Source organism: Theobroma cacao, chromosome 2 (genome assembly GCF_000208745.1).
Source record: "Theobroma cacao cultivar B97-61/B2 chromosome 2, Criollo_cocoa_genome_V2, whole genome shotgun sequence".
Lineage (NCBI taxonomy): Eukaryota > Viridiplantae > Streptophyta > Magnoliopsida > Malvales > Malvaceae > Theobroma > Theobroma cacao.
The window spans coordinates 9,426,907-9,447,594 of NC_030851.1; the positions used below are offsets into that span (position 1 = coordinate 9,426,907).

Sequence of the window (20,688 nt, forward strand, 5' to 3'; positions counted from 1 at the left end):
AATTTCAAAAAAAAAATGACGAAAATGCCCCAGTGAGCTAGAAAATAATATTTTTATTGTTTTGAGTTGGAAACAACTTATGATTTCTTGAAATGCGAGATTTAATAACTGTCGCTCACCGGGGAGATGCGGAAGTTGATGCTAAGTCTTGCGGGGTTTCGATCGGCATTCGGGGTAATGAGTGCTTATCGGGACGTCGCGGCGGTTGTCACGGGCCCGATGGGAGTTCCGGGTCGTGACACAGGTAGTTCTTTATCCATAAGTTTGTGATTTAATTACTTTTTGTACTTATGTAGATAAAGCCTATGGAAATATATATGCCTTGCAAATGAATTGTATTGGGATATAATTATGAGATCCTTATGCATCAAAGCATTTTTCCTAAATGTTCCTGATCATTATATTATTGAGATAGGGTATTAATAATGTTCAAAGATCGGCACATGTTATGTTCCTTACTTGTGAAGTAAGCAATCGCTCTCATAGGTTGAAGAATATAAATACTTGGAACTAGCATATAGGTGCTTGCCATGGGAAAGCGAGTTCACTGAACATGACCCGCCATGAAAAGTGCATTTGGTACCTCACTCAAGTGTCTATGTAATACTTCTCATATGTCAGTTGTGTAACTACTCCCTAGACTTAAGACACTAGGTTGTCTTGCATGTGGAGCATTATGTTTTGATTTCATCCTTACGGGTGCCTAATCAAGGATGCCAAAACAAAATGTTTTTAAGTATAGTATAAAGCATATGAAGGCAAATGAGTGGTCAAGATAGGAATCATCACCCCAAGTGATTCAAAGGGAAATATCTCATTAGTTCTTGGTTGACATTAGCTTAATCAAATCCTTGGCCAAGATGATTAGGAGATTATAAAATGAGTTTCATGAATCTCTATAAAGCTAATGATCTAACTGCAAGAACAAATATGGAGGTCAATAAAAGTATGCATTGTACTAAACTCTTATCATCTCCGAGATATATGATGAAGGAATGAATTCCACTAAAAACTGTACATTGAAAGGTTGTCAAAGAATCCTTTGACTCTCCTAACAATTGGGTGGCCATAATGCATTGCTAGATGCCAATCATGGTCTATGGAATTGAATTAGTTAATTTAAAATTGAATATGATTCATTTAAATTAATTAATTAATAATATTATAATTCAATTTCATTGCCAACATGTTAGGAATCTAATAAGTCACACACAAAGGTTACAATTTGGATTAAATTGAGAGTGTGATGATTTAAGTTAGACTTAAATCAAATTTTAGGTTTTAACTACTAAGGACCTAATTAAAAGAGTTTAATTAGGTATTGGTCAAATATTATAATTGTTATAATATTAAGGACTTATTTGTAAATTTTAATAAGTTAAATCTATATATAAATATCACATTATAGTCACTCTTTTCTAGAGAAAATAAAATAAAAAACAAAGTTTTTCTCTTGAGTGCCGCCACTCTCGAGAAGGTTTTTTTGGGAAAACTTCTCCTTTGATTCTTTGCTGGAAATCAAAAAGGAAAAAAGGACAAATCATTATCCACTTGATAGCACAAGCCCATTGCATAAAGCTCAACCTTAAGAAGGATCCGTTACAATCGTGTGTGCAACAATAGAGGCCAAGCGATTGAGTGGCTGGGCTTCTTTCGCACAAAAAGTGTTCACGTTTTTTCACCAAAAGGAATCCGTTTGATTATGATATCACTTGAAAAGGTAAAACTTTTTTTTTATATTTTATGTGGTGCTTAACTTTGCATTAAACAACCAAGGTGATCCAAAGGTAAGAGGCATGGTTCTTATTTTATTTCAAATTTTTTTATTCAACTGCATTGATGCTCTAATCATGCCCTTCCTAGTATCTATATCTTTGATAGTTTGTGCAAACTAATCAAGAAGAGTCTATTAAATCTTGGAAGAGAACCACTTTAGTTTTTTTACACCAAGTTTCATACACCAAAAAGGCAGAAATTATCCTTAAGGACAGCGTATCATGCCTCAAACTAGTTTGAGTTATCATTTGCTTTGATCTTTATCCAACAAGCATAAGGATTATGGATTCTTATATCGATAATGTTGCTTCCATTGTCGCTGCTTCCACCATCGCTGCCAATGGTGCTACCTTGACAACTGCTGCCGCCATTCTCGCTGCCTTGTCCATTCTTACCATGTCTTTGGTGTCATATGCAAAACCATTTCCTGACATATCCAAAATTGACATGTTTGATGGAAATAATTTCAAAAGGTGGCAAGAAAACATCTTTTTCATCATTAACATTCATGGAATGGCTTTTACATTAACCAATTCCAAGCCAAACGATGTCAACAAGCTGGAATAGTGGACACATGCAAATAAGCTATGTAGACATACAATTATTAGCACACTTTCTAATGAGCTATTTGACGTTTACAATCTTTACAAAAAAGCAAAGCAAATATGGGATTCAATGGGTGCCAAATATATTGCTGAAGATGTTGGGAAACAAAAGTTCGTGATTGCAAACTTCTATTGTTGGGAGATGACTGATGACAAGGATATCAAAAGTCAAATTAATGAATATCACAAACTAATGGATGACTTGAAAGCAAAAAATATCAACTTACAAGAAGAGTTCGTTGTTAGTTTGCTGATTGAGAACCTGCTACAATGCTGAATGACTACAAGCAATAACAAAAGCTTAAGCAAAAGCAATTGTCACTTGCAAACCTGATTGTGCACATCATCACTAAAGACACAATCGAAAGGAGATTAAGGCCTCCAAAGTTAAAGAGATTGCAACCAAAGCCAATTTGGTGTAAGGCAAAATCTAGCATCATTAACAAAGGTACAATAATAAACTTGATTACAAACCTAAAGCTACTCATCCCACCTTTAAAAAGAAAAGTACTTGTTTTTTTGGTGGAAAGTGAGGGCATCATGAAGCACAATGCAGGAAAAGAGCAAAAGCAAATGACAAACTTGCTAATCCAAGAGTCAACTTGGTTAAATCAGATGAATCTAATGACATAATTGCTATGGTCATTTCTCAAGCCAATATGGTGGCCATTGTGAAAGAATGGGTGGTAGACTCAAGTTCTACCAAGCATATTTGTGCAAACAGAATTGCCTTTTCTTCTTATACTCCAATAGGGGAATGAGAAAAAATAATATATCTTGGTGATTCTCAAATTGCTCAAAATCACATCTGGCAAGACCCTAGCTCTAAATGATGTTTTGCATGTTCCTAATATAAGAGCAAACTTCGTTTCTATGGCTTTATTAGGCAAGGTCAGGGTGAAAGTGTTTTTTGAATTTGACAAGATTGTAATGGCAAAGAATAATGTCTTTGTGGGCAATGGGTATTGTAATCAGGGACTTTTTATATTCAACATTTCAAATGTACTAAGTGAAAGTGCTTTTTCTCCTACTTACATGATTGACTCTATTGATTTATGGCATGGCAGATTAGGATATGTTTGCATTCCTTATGTTAAGGAAAAACAATCACTAGGTTTAATTTCTAGTATTAAAAATGCATGCCTTAGTAAATGTGTAATATGTGCACAAATGAAATTAACTAAGAAAACTTGCATTTCAATAAATAGGGAATTTGAATTGTTAAGTTTAATCCATACTTATTTAGGAGATTTGAAACAAACTATGACTAGAGGTGGTAAGCAATATTATGTTACTTTTATTGATGATTACTCTAGATTTACTAGTGTTTATTTACTTAGACATAAAGATAAAGCTTGTGACATGTTTCTTAAGTATAAAGTTGAGGTAGAAAATCAATTGAATAAAAAGATAAAAAGAGTTAAATAAGATAAAGGTAGTGAATATATACAGATTAATGATATTTGTGAAAAAGAATGAATAATTTATGAAAATTTATGAGATGAAGCTTTATTATCTACATGCCATATTTAAAATATAATTCCTTATAAGAAAACTAGTAAGACACCTTATGAATTATGCAAAAGCTATTCTCTAAACTTAAAGTATTTGAAAGTGTGAGGTTGTCTTGCTAAGGTTTTGCTTCTTGAGTTTAAGAAAATTTAGCTCTAAAACATTTGATTGCATGTTTATTGGTTTTGTTGAACATAATACTGCATATCAATTTTTTGTATTAAAAAGTGATGTTTTTAATTGCAATACTATTATTGAAACAAAAACTGCTAAATTTTTTAAGCATATTTTTTCGTTGAGAATTGATACAATTTCTTATACACCTTTTAGTAAAAAAGATTTGGAAGTATCAAATGATGATTTGAGAAGGAGTAAAACACCAAGGAAAGAAATTTCTTTTGGTAATGATTTTTACATTTATCTTGTAGATAATAATCTTTTAACTTATGCTAATGCGATTTCTTTTTTAAAAAAAGTTCATTTTGGAAATAAGCCATAAAAATGAGATTGATTCTATTTTTCAAAATCAAATATGAGAATTAGTTGATTTACCACATGGGGCTAAACCAATTAGTTGCAAATGAATTTTTAAAAGAAAGTTTAATCCTAATGGTTCTATTGATAAATACAAAGCTAGATTAGTTGCTAAGGGTTTTACTCAAAAAAAAAATATTCACTACGATACTTTTGCTCCAGCAACAAGAATTTCATCTATTCGTGTTTTAATTGCCTCATCGTCTATTTATGAATTTGTTGTTCATCAAATGGATGTTAAAATAGCTTTTCTAAATGGTGATTTAGAAGAAGAAATTTATATGGTACAACTCGAGATATGAGTTCTTCCTAGTCAAGAAAACAAAGTTTGTAAATTAATTAAATCTTTATATGGCTTAAAATAAACTGATAACTCTCAAATATAGAGTTATTTGTACTTAGTTTAGATAGTAATTTAGCTTAGTTCTTGTAACAATATATAGAAATTAGTAAGTTTTATTTAATTATTTTAAATTAGTTATTTTAGGTGAGTCAATCTAATCTTAATTAATTTTATGCTTAATTTGGTGTTAATGTGGTTAAGATAGGTTGTTACTAATTTATTTGTGCTTTTGTAAGTGTTTGATGGAAGAAGAATTTTAGTGGAAGAAGAAGAGCAATTTCAAGGTACAGACTTCTACTGCATATGTTTCAGTATTTCAAACATAACTCTCTCTACAAAGCTCCAAATGAAGTGATTCTTAAACCATTAGAAAGATAAAAGAAAAAAAAAGATAACTTTTATGTTTACCACTTCACCCAGTTCGGCTTGGAACATGGTCAAAAATCTTGTTAAATTTGACACACTGCAATAGTCCTAGACCAATTACGATTTCTGTTAATTAATTGGTCGAGGCCACGACTCACGTAATCTGATGAGGAAATCTTAATTGGAATTGATTTCTTTCTTCACCCAATTTGACCTAACTTCAAAACCCTATAAAAACAACCTTTCGAAGGACTTTTAGAAAAAGAAGAGAACGAAATACCAAATTGATAGTTGTGAGTCAAGCCATAAAGTCATTGAAGCTAAGAAGAATTTAAAGGATTCAAGGAGATTTGGAGATCAAGAATACAATTCTTGAGTTTTTCTATCTTTTTTACTTTCTTATTCTCTTGGTTTTGTTTTTAATGATGATGTGTGACGTGATGGAGAACTAAACTTTTCATCTAAGATTATGATTGAACTCAATATGTAGTCTGATTTATTTATCTCTCTTTTGCTTATGTTTGATGGATTTAAGTTGTTTATTTTATTCTGTTCTTAATACTTCTAATTGCCTAATCAATAATTAGATTGAATTGGAAACCTAAGGTAAACTTTGACGAAGGAGATTTAGGTAGACCTTGAATAAAATAACGTATGATCGAATATACTTAGTTGATTATGAGGTTTGATTTGCATATAGGGTAGACATATACCTATAAGCCATACGTAACCAAAATTAGAGTACAAACTTAATGAATCTTTCTTCAATTTAATTTGCATAGACATATAATAAATTAATTGGAAGAGTTGTTTTTATGAGAAACTCGATAGACGCTTGTAAATAATCTAGGATTGTAGGTTAGCAACTTAATCCATTAAACTAAGTTAAGAGAGAGAGACAATAATCAGATGAAGTATTGAGGGACATCATAATCTTAGGTCTAGTAGTTAAGTGAGTTTTATAAAACAAATTTACTGTTTAATTTTAGTTTTAGTTTATTAGTTTAATTTTACTTTTTAATAATTTAAATTTCTTGTTTGGATAAGATTAAGGTGTTATAATTTTAGTAGTTAACAGTAAGAAGTAATTCAATTCTCTGTGGGATCAACACTCTACTCATTACTATATTATCGTTGCGATACGTATACTTTCGTGGGTAGAAAATTAGACAACACAAGCATCAAAATAATGGCTTGATCAAGTTTTTATTAGTAATGGATTTTCTACTGTTGGAGTTGATAAATGCATGTAAATAAAAACTATTGATAGTGAATGTGTGATTATTAGCTAATATGTTGATGATATGCTTATTTTTGATACATGCATTGATGTTGTCAATCAAATAAAATATTTTTTAACTTTTAAATTTGATATGAAAGATTTAGGAGAAGCCAATGTTATATTGGATGTTAAAATTGTAAGATGTAATAGTTGCTTAATGCTAACATAAGAACATTATGTTGAAAAGCTACTTAAAAGTTTGGACATTTTAATGTCATACTTGTGAATACTCCTTATTATACTAATACCCAATTAAAGAAAAATAAAGGTGATAGTATGGCTTAGTTTGAGTATACTCAGATTATTGGAAGTCAGATGCATTTGATGAATTATACTTGACTTGATATAGCTTATGCTGTGCATAGACTGAATAGATATACACAAAGTCTCAATCGTAATCATTAAATTGCCTTAAGCAGAGTAATGAAATATTTGAAAGGCACCATATAATTATGGTATTTTATATAATGGATTTCTTGTTGTATTAGAAGGATACAGTGATGCTAACTAAATCTTAGATTCAGATGAGACAAAATCCACAAGTGGATATATATTCACCCTTGGTAGGGGCACCGTAACTTGGAAATCAATCAAATAATCAATAATTGCTAAATTTAAAATGAAATCAAAATTTGTAACTTTGGAGTTGGCTAGCAATGAGGTTAAGTGGTTAAGGAACCTCTTAGCAAATATTTCATTGGGAATGAAACCAAAACCTTTTGTGTCTATGCATTATGATTACCAAATGGCAACAACCATTGCAAAAAATAAAACTTTCAATGGTAAAAATAGGCACACTCATTTAAGACATGATGTGATTAAACAACTACTTAGAGATGAAATTTTGTCCATTAATTATATGAAGTCAAAATTAAATTTAGCCAATCCTCTAACTAAACCCTTGTGAAGAAAATTAATTAATGATACATTGAGAAGAATGAGACTTAAACCAATTGAGAAAAATCAACAATAATGACAACTCAACCTATGTGAGTGGCAATCCCATGAATTAGGTTCTTATGGGTAATAACAAGTTATTTGTTGATAAATTGATGTACTATTAAAATTATTGTTCCTTTTATGATGTGTAAATAGTGCAAAAACTGTAATGAATGAGGGTTTCTATATTCCTTATCAGTAGTGTAGTAAATTGCAGTATATAGATGATGGAATCACTTATATAAGTGTGGAGTGGGCCCATTCTTATGAGAATTGTGATAAATTCTCTAAAGCACTTATGAATAACCAGGCATACACATGGCTCATTCGCGCAAAACTGCATTAAACAGCAAAAATTGTGGAGGTGTAATGTGATTGATGAAAATCATATTTCACATAAAGAATTTTCTGTTCATACAAGTTATAAACTTCACCAAAATTTTGTGATTTACATTTCATTCTTTCTAAGCCTGATTCATAGCCCAAAAGCACTAGTCTTGATGCATTTACACTCAAGTGAGATTAGACATAGCAAAACTTCTTACTTTGAAACCTTATGAAATATGAGGGGGATTGTTGGATATATAGTAATATCTCACACGGTTTCTATCCCACATTGCCTAGGTACAAAAGATGTTAGTGCGTTATATAAGCAAACTCATCATAGGTTTGTTCTAAGCGAGAAAAGAAAGTAGGCACACATGCACATGAGATCAGGCCAAGCTTTGAGAAAATGCGAATTTCCCCCCGTGCATGAGTTACATGTCCCCCATGCATGAGTATACATGTGAGCTAGGCCCAAGTGATATTTTTGTACATTGGCTATGTTTTTTTTTTTATTTTTTTGACCAAGCCTTTTTACTAGAATTTGACCAAGCTTTTTTATTAGAATTTGATTTGGTCTTTAACTACTACAGATTGATTTTTTCAATAACGTTAAAGTATCCTTCACATTCATTCTCAACTCAATTTTCACTATTTCCTCTTCTCTGCTTAGCCTTACTAGGTTCTTTCCTTTTTATTTTTTGCTATTCCTGTATCTTTCATAATTTGTGCAAACTAATCGGGAAGAGTCTGTTGAATCATAAATAATGATCGCTTTAGTACTTTTATATCGAGTTTCATACTTCGACGGAGCAGAAATTATGCTTAAGGATGGTATATCATGCCTCAAACTAGTTTGAGTTGTCATCTGCTTTGATCTTTAGCCAATGCATATACATACACTTATTGTCACTATTCTTAGATTCTTGCATTTTTACCTAATCTATTCTTATTTTGTTAGTCTTTTCACTGCAACAAATTTGACTTAAGACAACACATTTTAAAAATGTGCTACTAAAAATATTTTTAATAACACTTTTTTTTATTTTTAAAACATTTTTGTATATCTAACTTCATTATAGAAATTTTTAGATGCATTATGAATAAAATGTAATGATAGAAATTGCATATACTAATAAAGGTTGTATTTTTTTATATTGCTACTAAATGTAAAAAAAGTGAAACTAAAAATTTAAATAGTTGCACATTTTAAAATTTTACTATACGGAAAAATATGTCACCTAAAGAAATGTGATTAAAAGTCAATTTTTTTTATAGTGTTTTCAAATGAAAGTTAACAGTAGTATCTATGAATGTGTCCAGAACTAATATTGTTTAATCACTCATTACCTGAATTTTGGATGTTTCTCTTCGATTCTCACATTGCGTTCTAGTTTTACCATTTTTTTAATCATATAGTTACTTTATAGTATCAAGTTTCTTTCATTATGAAAAAAGTATTTAATGTTTAAGTCTAGTCGTGGAAAAAATACTTAAAATCTCTTTAAGATTTTTAGAAGAAATTTGAGGTTGACTAGAGATTAAAAAGCTATTGCCAATAAACTGTCTTAATGATGAGAGGAGCTTTAAGTCCTAACTTTAAGTGCCATTTTTTGTGAGTTTAATTCAATTTTATATTGGTTTGTTTAATTAGTTGATTTGTTTATTGATTTATTCTATGGATGCAATATGTGATGTGTGTGTGTATATATATATATATATATATATATATATATATATATATATGAAAGTATTTGATTGTAATTGAAATTTTATAAAAAAAAATGTATTCAAAAATTAAACTTAAATATAAAATACTTATCAATTAAAATTATTTCCAAAATAATAAAATTGAAATATTAACAAGGAGAAGGGAAAGGGAAAAAAAATTAAAGGGAGTTTAATTTTAGATGATAGCATTCAACTTGTTTGAACTTTAATTTTGACATTTTGATCAACGATTCAAAATTTTATATAACATGGCAACATTTGTCCTTTTATTATTATTATTATTATTATTATTATTGTTATTGTTGTTGTTGTTGCGGTGGTGGTGGTGGTAAATCATGCCAACTGCAATCAACGCAAATTGGTGTGGTGAAGCACCTATTTTGTCAGAAAGCTAGGTGGGAATAAATTGCTCTTGGTCCCTGATTCCATTTGGAAATTCAAAAGAGATAAGACTACTAATTGAAGCTTGTTTATATATGTATATTCTCTTCTTTGTTGTCAAATAAACGAATGGAATTAAAGAAACGTTCTATTTGTTGGACTAGAAACTGACCAAAATCACTAGACAAAGGAGATGCAGTCACTTAAAATATTGAAACCGATTAATTGTCTCTATATGTTGCCTGTTGAGTCTATTTTTAGGACGTGATTCCTTCGTTCACGTTAGATGGGATAGACTAATAGTTTGCTAAGAAATCCATATCTTTCTTAAGAAAGGCCGGCCCGGCCAGCTATCCAAAAAGGATGAAAATGTTTGGATAACTGAAACCTGTTTCGATTGGATGCATAGCTAATTACTAGTAATTTGCTATCTACATATCTACTAGATAATGCCCTACCTTGGTCAAAGCTAGCGTTCTTTGTTACAATTGCTTGGCTTTGTTTCTCATTTGTTACCAAAGGAAAGAAGTTATCAAAGCTTAAATGATTAGGCAAAACGTACGTTAAGCATCAAGGCTTTAAAATTGAAACATGCAATTGAGAAAATTTGGAGTGGATGATCCCTTTCCATTTCTATATTGATCTTCAATCCTTATATCTGAGGAATGAAAAGTGTTGGTTTGAATTCTTTCGAATTCGTAAATTGGCATATTCTCAAAACAAGATATCCTAACAAGGACTCCGCAGGTTTCCAGTCCGTTAGGAATTAAGAAAGTTGTGGCCTGGGCTGCTTATTGGGCCATACCCTGCTCAATCCCAGCCGAATGCGCTTGGTGAAGTCAAATTCCACTGGGTTTTTCTGTTTTCATTGTTTAGTCATCATCTGGATTCCAATTTTCTCTCATTCTTTCTTTTTTAATTTTATGATAAGTATGTTGTAACTTCATACTTAAATATTTAATTTATTGATTGATGTATTATCTTTTTATTTAAAGAACAAAACTCGAATCCTCCTTCTTCCACTCTAAAAAAAATATATGTTGTGACTTCGAAATCCTGAACCATAAGTTTGAGGGATTCGTCTTTTCCTAAACTTTTTAAGTCTGAACATTTTGATTCCACAAAGTGTTGAGCACACTTGTTAGTCAGGGAAAAGGGAAAAGTTGGGATTACATTAGCCGTGTGGAAAGGCTTGCCAAAGTCCAAATTTCCTGGGGTTCTCACCTCGTCGAAAATTATCAGGTACGGCATAATTTTGGAACCACTCGGTGCCTCTGTTTGACGCTGAATAACAATGTTTGATATCAATATAAGCATTAATTTACGCATGACTATGTCCAAATTCCCCACCTCTAACGTCACATCGGCCCACTCTTATAACTTTCCATGATGTAATATTTTTTAAGGTCCTTAACATTGAGTTACCCCTGGAGCTCTACGGAATGTCAAAGCCTGTCCAGAAGTTCTTGGAAACAGATTACTCCCAGGCCTCATAATTGAGCAGCTTGTGCTAGAGGTGCAACTCTTTTATCATTATGACACCCTAGATTTGCCTTAATTATGATTAAACTTCCTCTTTTGATGAGTTTGTTTTCTGCATATAAAGGTTCATGCTACCAGTTTTTACAATTTTTGAACCTTTTTTTCTTTTCAAAAAAAAATAATATTTTTTAGTTTATATGCATTTCCAAAAGAATCACGACTTATACAGCCTTACCTTAATATTGCAATAAAATCAATAAAAAAATCTTTTTAATAATATAATTCAAGGTAAGAGTCAAGATCAAAAGAACTATAAAAAACTAACTTGGCCCTCAGGAACGCGTATACTCTATTGAATATTGCCATACCTGTTTTCTCATTCAATGAATTTGGTTGAGATTTTAATAGTCAAAACATTAAACTTAGCCCTTTTGTTTTCTTGCTTTTCGCTGTCTCGACTATCCAGCACTTTCCTGGACATGTTTTTAGTCCCACCGATGATGTTAATTAATGAAGAAATTGTAAAAAATAACTTTTTTTATAAGATCAATTTAAAAATATCATTTATTATAATTTTAATTATTTTTAATTAAATTTTGATATGATTTGATAACAATACCCTTTAAACAATTTTAGATAAATTAAAATAATTTTGATTTTCTCTATCCCGTCATCCAAAAAAAATTTTAAAATTAAATCTCGATTTCTCTTTCTTGTCAAATATTGTTTATTTCGCCATCCAACTCTTTCTCGTTATTCCAAAGAGCAGAAATGACAACAAGGTATATATTTTAGGTTCTTGGGTTTAGTAATTTATATTCATAAAACCCCAAAATTAAGAGGTTGAAATTGATTAGACATATTTGTAAATTAGAACACTGTAAGACTTTGGCAACTTAAACTTGACTGCGAGTAAGCAAATCAATTAATTATTAGATATTGCATTACTGATTTTTAAATATTGTATCACCAGTTTTTAAGCATTAAGTGATTTAATCATTACGTTTTTTACTTTTAGGTATTGTGTATCTGGTTTTTAGGTATTGTGTAACTAAGTTGTAAGCATTGCGTGATTGATTTTTAGACAGTGTCAAAGTCACACAATGCCTAAAACTAATCACGTAATGTCTTACTAACTAGTTAGGCAATGCCTTACTGACTAGTCACACAATACTGATCAACCAGTCTCATAATGTCATATCAACCAATCACGCAATACTTAAAAATTGTCACGTAATGCTTAAAAATTAATAACACAATACTTAAAAACTAATCACGCAATGCTCAAAAATCAGTTATGTAATACTTAAAAACCACAAAAACTATTGAATTTTATTTTACAAAATCAACATTTCAAACAACATACCATATTCCATTTAACAATATAATCAACGAATATGCCTACTTGGTGAAAAATACTCAAAATGCTCAAAAATTTTTCTTCATGTATCAAAAATCACTTCAAAATGGTTAAAATGCTCAAAACACTCAAAAGTTTTTCTTCGTGTATCAAAAATCATTTCAAAATGCTCAAAATACTTAAAGATTTTTTTTTTTTTTACAAAGAATATTTTAGAGATGAATGGTCTAACGGGGAAAGCTCAAAGGATATAAGTCGGTTTAAGATATGAACCTAAATATATGGGTCGGTTTCATTAAGGGTAATTTTGTTCAAAATTAATTTTTCTTGGTTAAAAATAATTAAAATTATAGAGAGGGTTATTTCCAAAAACACATTATTTATGAAGGGTATTTTTGAAATGAACCCTTAATTAATAACTAATATTTGTATAGTTTGTACTGTTTCTTCTTACATACTTATTACTGCTAGTTTTTTTTCTAATACAAAATAAAAATTAGAGTAAAATACTCTGACTTTCTTAAATTTTGATCAAAATTACACGGAGATACATCAATTTTCGAATGGACATTTCGTATTAAAAAAATATTTTTTGTTAGATATATAAGTCTAGTAGTTAGTCAACTGTTAATATTTCTATCAACTTGATGACATGGTAATAGTAAAAAGATAATTTTATCTTTAATTAATTTTTATAATTACTATTATCTAATTTATTATTTTTTTATTATTTTAAAATAAAAAAAGAAAAGTGGTCCCCATCAAGGAGCACAGGTGCTCCCCTTGGGGAGCTCGATCGAGGCTCCCAAGGGAGCACCGGTGCTCCCCTCCTTTGGAGAGCACCGATAAGTATTTTTTTTATTTTTTTAAAAAATAATAATAATTTTTTAAATTAATAAAAAAATAAAGATATTTTAATTTTTTTATTTCATAATTTTTATTAACGGTGGTTGTCCTCTTAAGATGAAGAGTCTATTTTAAAAATTAATAAATTTTTATGTAAATTCGATGAAACTTTAAAAAAATTAGGATATTTTATCATAAAAATTAGTATCAACCCACGAAAGGACAATTGAGCTGACTGTGGTTTGTTGATGCTTCATTGCACTGGGGCAACGAAGACAAAGACATCATTATCCCTCTTCTTTTCCTTGTCCTGGTTGACTCAGTTAAGGTTACATTTTACCATTTAAATAAAAAAATTATGGTAAAATAAGCATCCATCACACGCAAAAAATGAGGTAGAAAATAAATAATAAGAGGAAAACGTCTTGTTATTAATATCATTTTTATATTCCAACTGCTGGGAAGCATTATTAGGATGACCTCTGACATTCAGCTAGCTGAAAACAGTTGTTTTTACCAAGTAACCCAAGCTTTTCAAACTAATTTAAAATTAGATTTTTGTTTTCACATAAAATAGATTGGGTGCGCCCCTCGTTGTGTTATAATTAATCTCGTCTTTCAAACCTCCTTAAGACTTTCTAGAATCTATGACTATGATATCTTTGAAAACGTAAATTTTACCTATGTAGACTACACCTTTGATTTACTTTGTTTTTGGAAGTCATTGGTTTTTCATTTCAAAATGAAACATCATGGACGACTGTTATAAGATTCGTGTCTGATTCGACAGAAATCAACTTTTGCATGTGAGATCTCCTGGCTTGGGCTGACGAAACTGAAAGTGCCCAAAGGGTATGAGGCAGAGAAAAGTGTGAACCCAAGACGAGTTTATGGACCTGAGGGTATTCATTAAATTGGTTCCCCATTTTGATCGTGTCCTGCACTTAAGTTGCCTTCATTTTTCCCTTTCCCAACTTTCCAAAGATTGTTCATACAAATTCAAAAATCAAAACACCTTTTCCAAAGCATTCAAAACGACAGTGACTTTCTCTTTTTGCCTTCCACAAAATCAAGATTGAAGATTATATATCTAGTGCGAAGAAATTATGTGAGTTTGTGGCCACTCATTGCTGGATTAAAAGCAAGGGATTAAAGGCAAAGCCGAAACTGGAAAAAAACATACAGGCCTCGTGGCCTCTTTAAACATGAATCTAGCACTGGGGAGGCTCCACTGCTTTTGTGGTTGGTTCCTTCTTATTTCCGGAGTCGAGTCTTAAAGGATTTTCCATTGACTGGTGCTAAACGTGACTCAAAAATCCATAGAGCATGGTCAAGTTCACACGTGATGTGGAACCTCTTCCTATTGTCACTTGTAATTAAGAAATCACAATGACACTGCCAGGTCACTTTGCATCTTGTGTCACAAAACATTTTCTGGACTAGATGAACCTGGTCAAGGGATGATTAATTACAGTTTTCTTTTGGGTTTAGTTAATTGCTTTCTTTTAGTTTACCTAAGAGGCCTAATTGACTTGTATTGTTTGATGAATTTCAATGAACCCCTCAAATTCCGTGTTAAAACTACATAACAAAAACAATTGTCATGAAAGAGCATGAACTATTGTCAACGGACAACAGAGGGGGTTTAAACCATGAAAACGTAACTGTTAAATTCGGGGCTCTTCATCAGGCAGATATATGAACAATGAATTTGTGGGGTATGCACCGTTGGGATCAGTATTCATTTCCAACACCGGCCACTCATCACTGATTGCTATTGTCCATTTCAACAATGAAAAGCTGCATGCACGGAGTGAAATGTGATAACAGAAGACTCATGATCCTCATGGAGAGAAAATAACTTCTCAATAATGTCCTACTTTTTGAAGGCAGCATCTAGACCACAAAAATATTTGACTTTATTCTTTTATGAATTGGACTTGTTGTCAGTACTCTGTACATGCCTACTTGGTACAGTGTATAGAGTAGCATACAAAAACTTTCTTATGTATGGCACAGAAAGACTCGTGTATTTTTGTTTCTCTTATTTCATTTTTATGTATTTCTTACTTTCTTTTTGTGTAAAAGTTTATATACGTTATAGTACCCAGTTCGATGATGAACAGGGAAAACGATGTTGTCTTAATTACCACTCACTACTAACATAACAGAGACCAATCTATAAAAAACAAGTACAAATTGAATCAAATCATTGGTTCCTATAGAGATAGAGATCACTGCTAACTTGAGATATAGCAGTATCAAAACTTAAAACTCAAAGCTGATGGGATCGGAAATGTATATCAGATTATTTTGATCAATCAAGACCCTCCTAATCTACAAGTTTATATGCTCTAGAAACAATTTGCCGATAAACGTGCTGAATCTCTGATAAATTCAACTGACCTTCATCGAAGTTTTGCTTGATCGGGAGCACATATCACGTTTTCTCTTGGCGTGCTATGTCACCATGTTTCCTCGAAGGTCAGCCATAAAGTTGTTAATGTTTCAATGTGAGTGATAGTACCATACATGGGACTCGAGGAAAGCGACACCTTGTGAATTTTCCTGGATATGGACCACCGGGTAAGAATGAAGGGCTTTTTATTTATTAAACGCAAATTGGTATGTATATAACGAGAAAATAATATGAAATGAATAAACAATGCCATAATATTAAATAGTACAAGTAAAAGGTGTAACACGTTTTGGTCTAAAGTGATGGTAGACTATAAATAGCCGCAACTTTGAAGTTATGGACGGTACCAGGGAAGCTGAAACGGAGAGAGAGGAAAACAGAGTGAGTGATAGAGTGAGTGAGAGAAGGAGGGAAGGAAACATGGTAAGAACACCTTGCTGTGACAAGAGCGGACTTAGGAAAGGAACCTGGACTCCAGAGGAAGATAGAAAACTAAGTGCTTATGTCACCAGATATGGCTGCTGGAATTGGCGCCAACTCCCAAAGTATGCAGGTAAGGCATGTGGAGTTAAAAAAGCAGACCTCTTTAACAATAATGTCTGATTTAGTGAATCTTCTTCGAACCGATCGATTACTGGGATGCCTTTTATCTATAACTTGTGCGATTGCAAGAACCAGTTAATCTGTGGCTCAATTAAACAAAATACTATCCTATTTCTTCTTTCGCTTTCTCTATCAATTCAGTTTTGGGGATCTTTTGCTGTAATGATAAAATATATAGCAGCAAAGTTTCATAAAAGAATGATTCTTGAAATGGTTTCTGTTGTTATAATTAACCTCATTTGGTCAATTTGGAAATTCTCTTCAATATCGTTTATCCTCATGTTTCAGGTCTGGCAAGATGTGGGAAGAGTTGCCGGCTGCGATGGATGAATTACTTAAGGCCAAACATCAAAAGAGGAAATTACAGCAAGGAAGAAGAAGAGACTATCATCAGATTACACGAGTCACTGGGAAACAGGTATTTGCTAATTGATAGTTTTTTTCCGACCTGGTTGAACTTAAATGTGATATATGTATATAATAATTGCTTTGTATTTGTTGGCGTTCACATGATCAAAACTCCAAAACTATCGACAAACAATGAATCATGCAACTGGTCCTTAACAAATTGAATAGGTCTCTTTCAAATTTGGTCCTATGAAGAAGTCGTAATTTGTTGAGTGCACAGATATTTTTTGACCCCAACTTTGTTAGCCCAAATACCAGTTTACCACCAAATCGTATGTATTCGAGCGGGAAAAGCATTATTATGATTTCTACTTTCTAGTATAGAATTTCCCCATCCTGAAAATGCAGTGTCGTTTACGGCGACTCGAGAATTACAAGTCCATTAAATAACGGCTTCAAACACATTTTACCACTCGTATTTTGTGAAAAGGAATTTGGTTCACTAGAAATTCTCAAGTACTAATCCACCCGACTGGCTAATGGCTATAGAATTGATTTGCCCAACTATCTTGACTAATCCTTTTTCATACTATTCCACAAAGTTATGGAAAGAGAGTCTAATGCTCTTTCAAAATATGCAGGTGGTCTGCCATTGCTGCCCAGTTACCTGGAAGAACAGACAATGAGATAAAGAACCACTGGCATACAACTCTCAAAAAGCGCTTTAAACATAAGCCATCAGTACCAAAAAATGAGAAAGATAACCCCCGAGATCCAATCAAGCGTGGGACAAGTAAAGAGACAGAATTCGAAACAAAGCTTGATAATCATCTTCTGATTAATTCCACAAGTCCTCCATTAATTCTTGAAAGCTCACTATCATCCCCGCAACCAGCCTCAAGCGATCAAAACTCCTCCATCACAACAGACAACACAGTTGTATCCAGCAAAGACTCAGTTCATATAAACAACAAGGCTTTGCTTGAAGCCTATGAGGCTAATAGTGGAAATTTCTGGACAGAACCATTTTTCTCAGACAGTTGTTTTATGTCAAGTGATATGTTGTTACCCATGATGGATCCTGCACGCTATGAAGCTCATGAATTTCCTTTTCTTGATGGAGAAATCTTATGCCCGTTTGGTTTCTACGATCAGCTTCAAGGCTTGAACTTCTAATTAAAACAGTAAAACCAGCTTTGTTTATTGGTTTTATCTTCCCTATGTTACTTCTTGCTGATGGGCTTTCTGGGTCTTATCTTACTCGGCCTTTGTTTTGTCTGAAGTGATGTATGGGGCTGTAAAGAGTTCACACTTTTTTTTTAGAACAGATAAGGATATCTAATAAAAAGAAAAAAAAAAAACAATGTCCTGCTTTCGGCTTTTGTCTATGCATGGACGTGCAGTGGTATACTTATTCCAAGAAAAAAAAAGTGTCGTAGTCTGATCACTTATTTTTTAAAAAACCGATTTGTTGACCTCTTCAACCAAGGTGCCAGTCTAAGTCTTTTCCAAATAGAAAAAGACTTTCCATGGCATCGACACTTGGTTTGGATAGTGAAGAACTGTACAATTATCAAAAGATTTCCACAATTCTACACGCGGTTAGGGTCGACGTGGGCAGTGATCACCGATGGTTCTTCCAGCCTTCAGGCTGTCTTGAATGGGCAAAATACAAAGGTGATAACCCGACAATGAAAATAAATAAAGATGCAGATTTGTTCTTCTATTGGACTTAGTTGTGGTGTAAGTATAAGCAACATAACTCAGCTACAAAGAAAACAAAAAGTGTAAGCTACAGATGTGACAAGCATGATTGATCAATATTCAAATGAAAGGATCTCTTTCTAAAGATGGAATTGAGTGTAGACAAAAAAAAAAAGAGATGCCATTTGAATAGTAGTTATTAACATCCTATATAAGTATTTTTAAACAACTCTTAAACATACATATATTCGTACACAAACATATATATATATATATAGTAAAATTTATTTTCTTTGAGATAAAATCAATTATTTAAAATTATATGAATATAGCTTATCCCACTCTAGCTAGCTTATTTCTCAATAACTATTTTTAATTTTTTTCTCAATAACTATATACATCTTTACCAATTAAGTAATTGTCTAATTGAGAAGTGGAAAGCAAGGGTCAAGGCGCACCACTTCATAATTCACCACTATAAGATAAATAGAATAGCAATAGTCGAAGCTACAACTTTCAAAAAGACTTACACAATCCAAAAGTATAAATAGATTTGGTTCAAGATTAAGTTGACAGGAAAAAGCAAGACATGAATACTGAAAATTGTTTTTACTAACCTATAAACTAATGCACTTGTGTTTGGACATGAGTTTCAGTACTTTCCAACCAAATTGATTTTTTGACCAATATTTTTTGACTTAAATGCATTAGCAAAGTTGTGTGACGCCTTCATCTACATTAGGAATTTCTACGAATCCACTATGGCATGTATGTAAGTATTTAAATTTATATCTACCAGAAGTCTTTTAGGGATAGTATCGTATAAAACCTTCGAATCAAAGAAAACGATACTCTGCAAATTGAATGTGAGATTTCCATGGTTATGTGACCTTTGTTTTGTGTGTGATATGTTGAGTTTGTTGAGGACATTAAGATTTGTCTTCTAAACTTGTATCTGTGAAGTACTTTTTTTATAGATAAAATCGTTGTTGTGAAGTATCTTTTGTAAATTAAATTGTGAGACCTTCGAATTAAATTAATCAATTTTCATAAATTATCATATATTTATTTTTTATTAATAAATTAATACATATTTAACTTTAATTTTTTTCCTTCTTTCTCTTAAAATTTTTTCCCTCTTTCTCTCTTCACAACTTATTTTCATTCAATTTCCCTTCTCTCTCTCTCTCTCTCGTCTCTCTCTTTCTCTCTGTTTTTCTCTGCCAGCATGACAGATGTGTTTTACTCATCAGTTAAACTAGCCACAAATTTAATAACCATGCCAATAAGTATGCAGAATACAGCATATAGCATTGGTCTTTTAAAAAAAATAATTAGAGCTTTATTGATGAAATTTGACTGAAGAGCCATCAGCCAAAACCACTACCCAAAGTTACAAAAACACAGCTCATAAACGCACCCTCTCATTATAGACCCCGTAACACATTGCAAAATTTCCAAACTTGGGTAAGACCTTAAAACAAATTAAGCCTGACAAGACGATGTTTCCAGTTCTTTCATTATCTCACCTTTTTCTACCCTTTAAACTCAAGTTGAACAAAAACATAGCAATACACAACCATGTCCTTTGCATTCATCAGACCGAATGCAGAATAAAAAACAAATAGCATTGGTTTGGTCCCTTTCTTCTCCAAATAAAAGAAAAACTTTAACAATCAAACCTAGTAAGTATGACAATAAGCCACAAATTTAACAAAGGAAACTGATTGGTCTGATACCACTAAGTATGCAAAATATTACAAATAGCATTTGAATGTTACAGATCGGTGGATTTTAAATTGTTTGTAAAAACAAAATTTGATTTTCAAATTTCTTGACAGTGAGGATTTGTTTCAAACGTATAATTGGAATTAAACTTTTTTTTTTTTACTTACGATTCTCTATCAATGGTAGATATCTGGGATGCAGACCATCAGAAAAAGTTAATGGTATTCTTTCTAAACTGTAGTAGGAATTTGGGTTATTGTAGTTAGCTGCAATTGGATGAAAATGAGCTGTGAAGAAAGAAGGAGTGAAAAAATATGAGAGAAATAAGTAAAAAAAATTAAAAAAAAACATGCATTAACTTAATAATATATATATATATATATATATATATATATATATATATAT

At 31.8% G+C, this 20,688-nt stretch overlaps 1 protein-coding gene across 1 annotated transcript; it reads left to right on the forward strand.

The window, feature by feature from the left end:
• Window positions 16,246-18,239, forward strand: LOC18608584 (myb-related protein Myb4). The gene is made up of 3 exons (XM_007043369.2): window positions 16,246-16,453; window positions 16,792-16,921; window positions 17,493-18,239. Exons 1-3 carry the CDS (start codon window positions 16,321-16,323, stop codon window positions 18,025-18,027), a joined length of 798 nt encoding a protein of 265 aa, XP_007043431.2. The 5' UTR covers window positions 16,246-16,320; the 3' UTR covers window positions 18,028-18,239.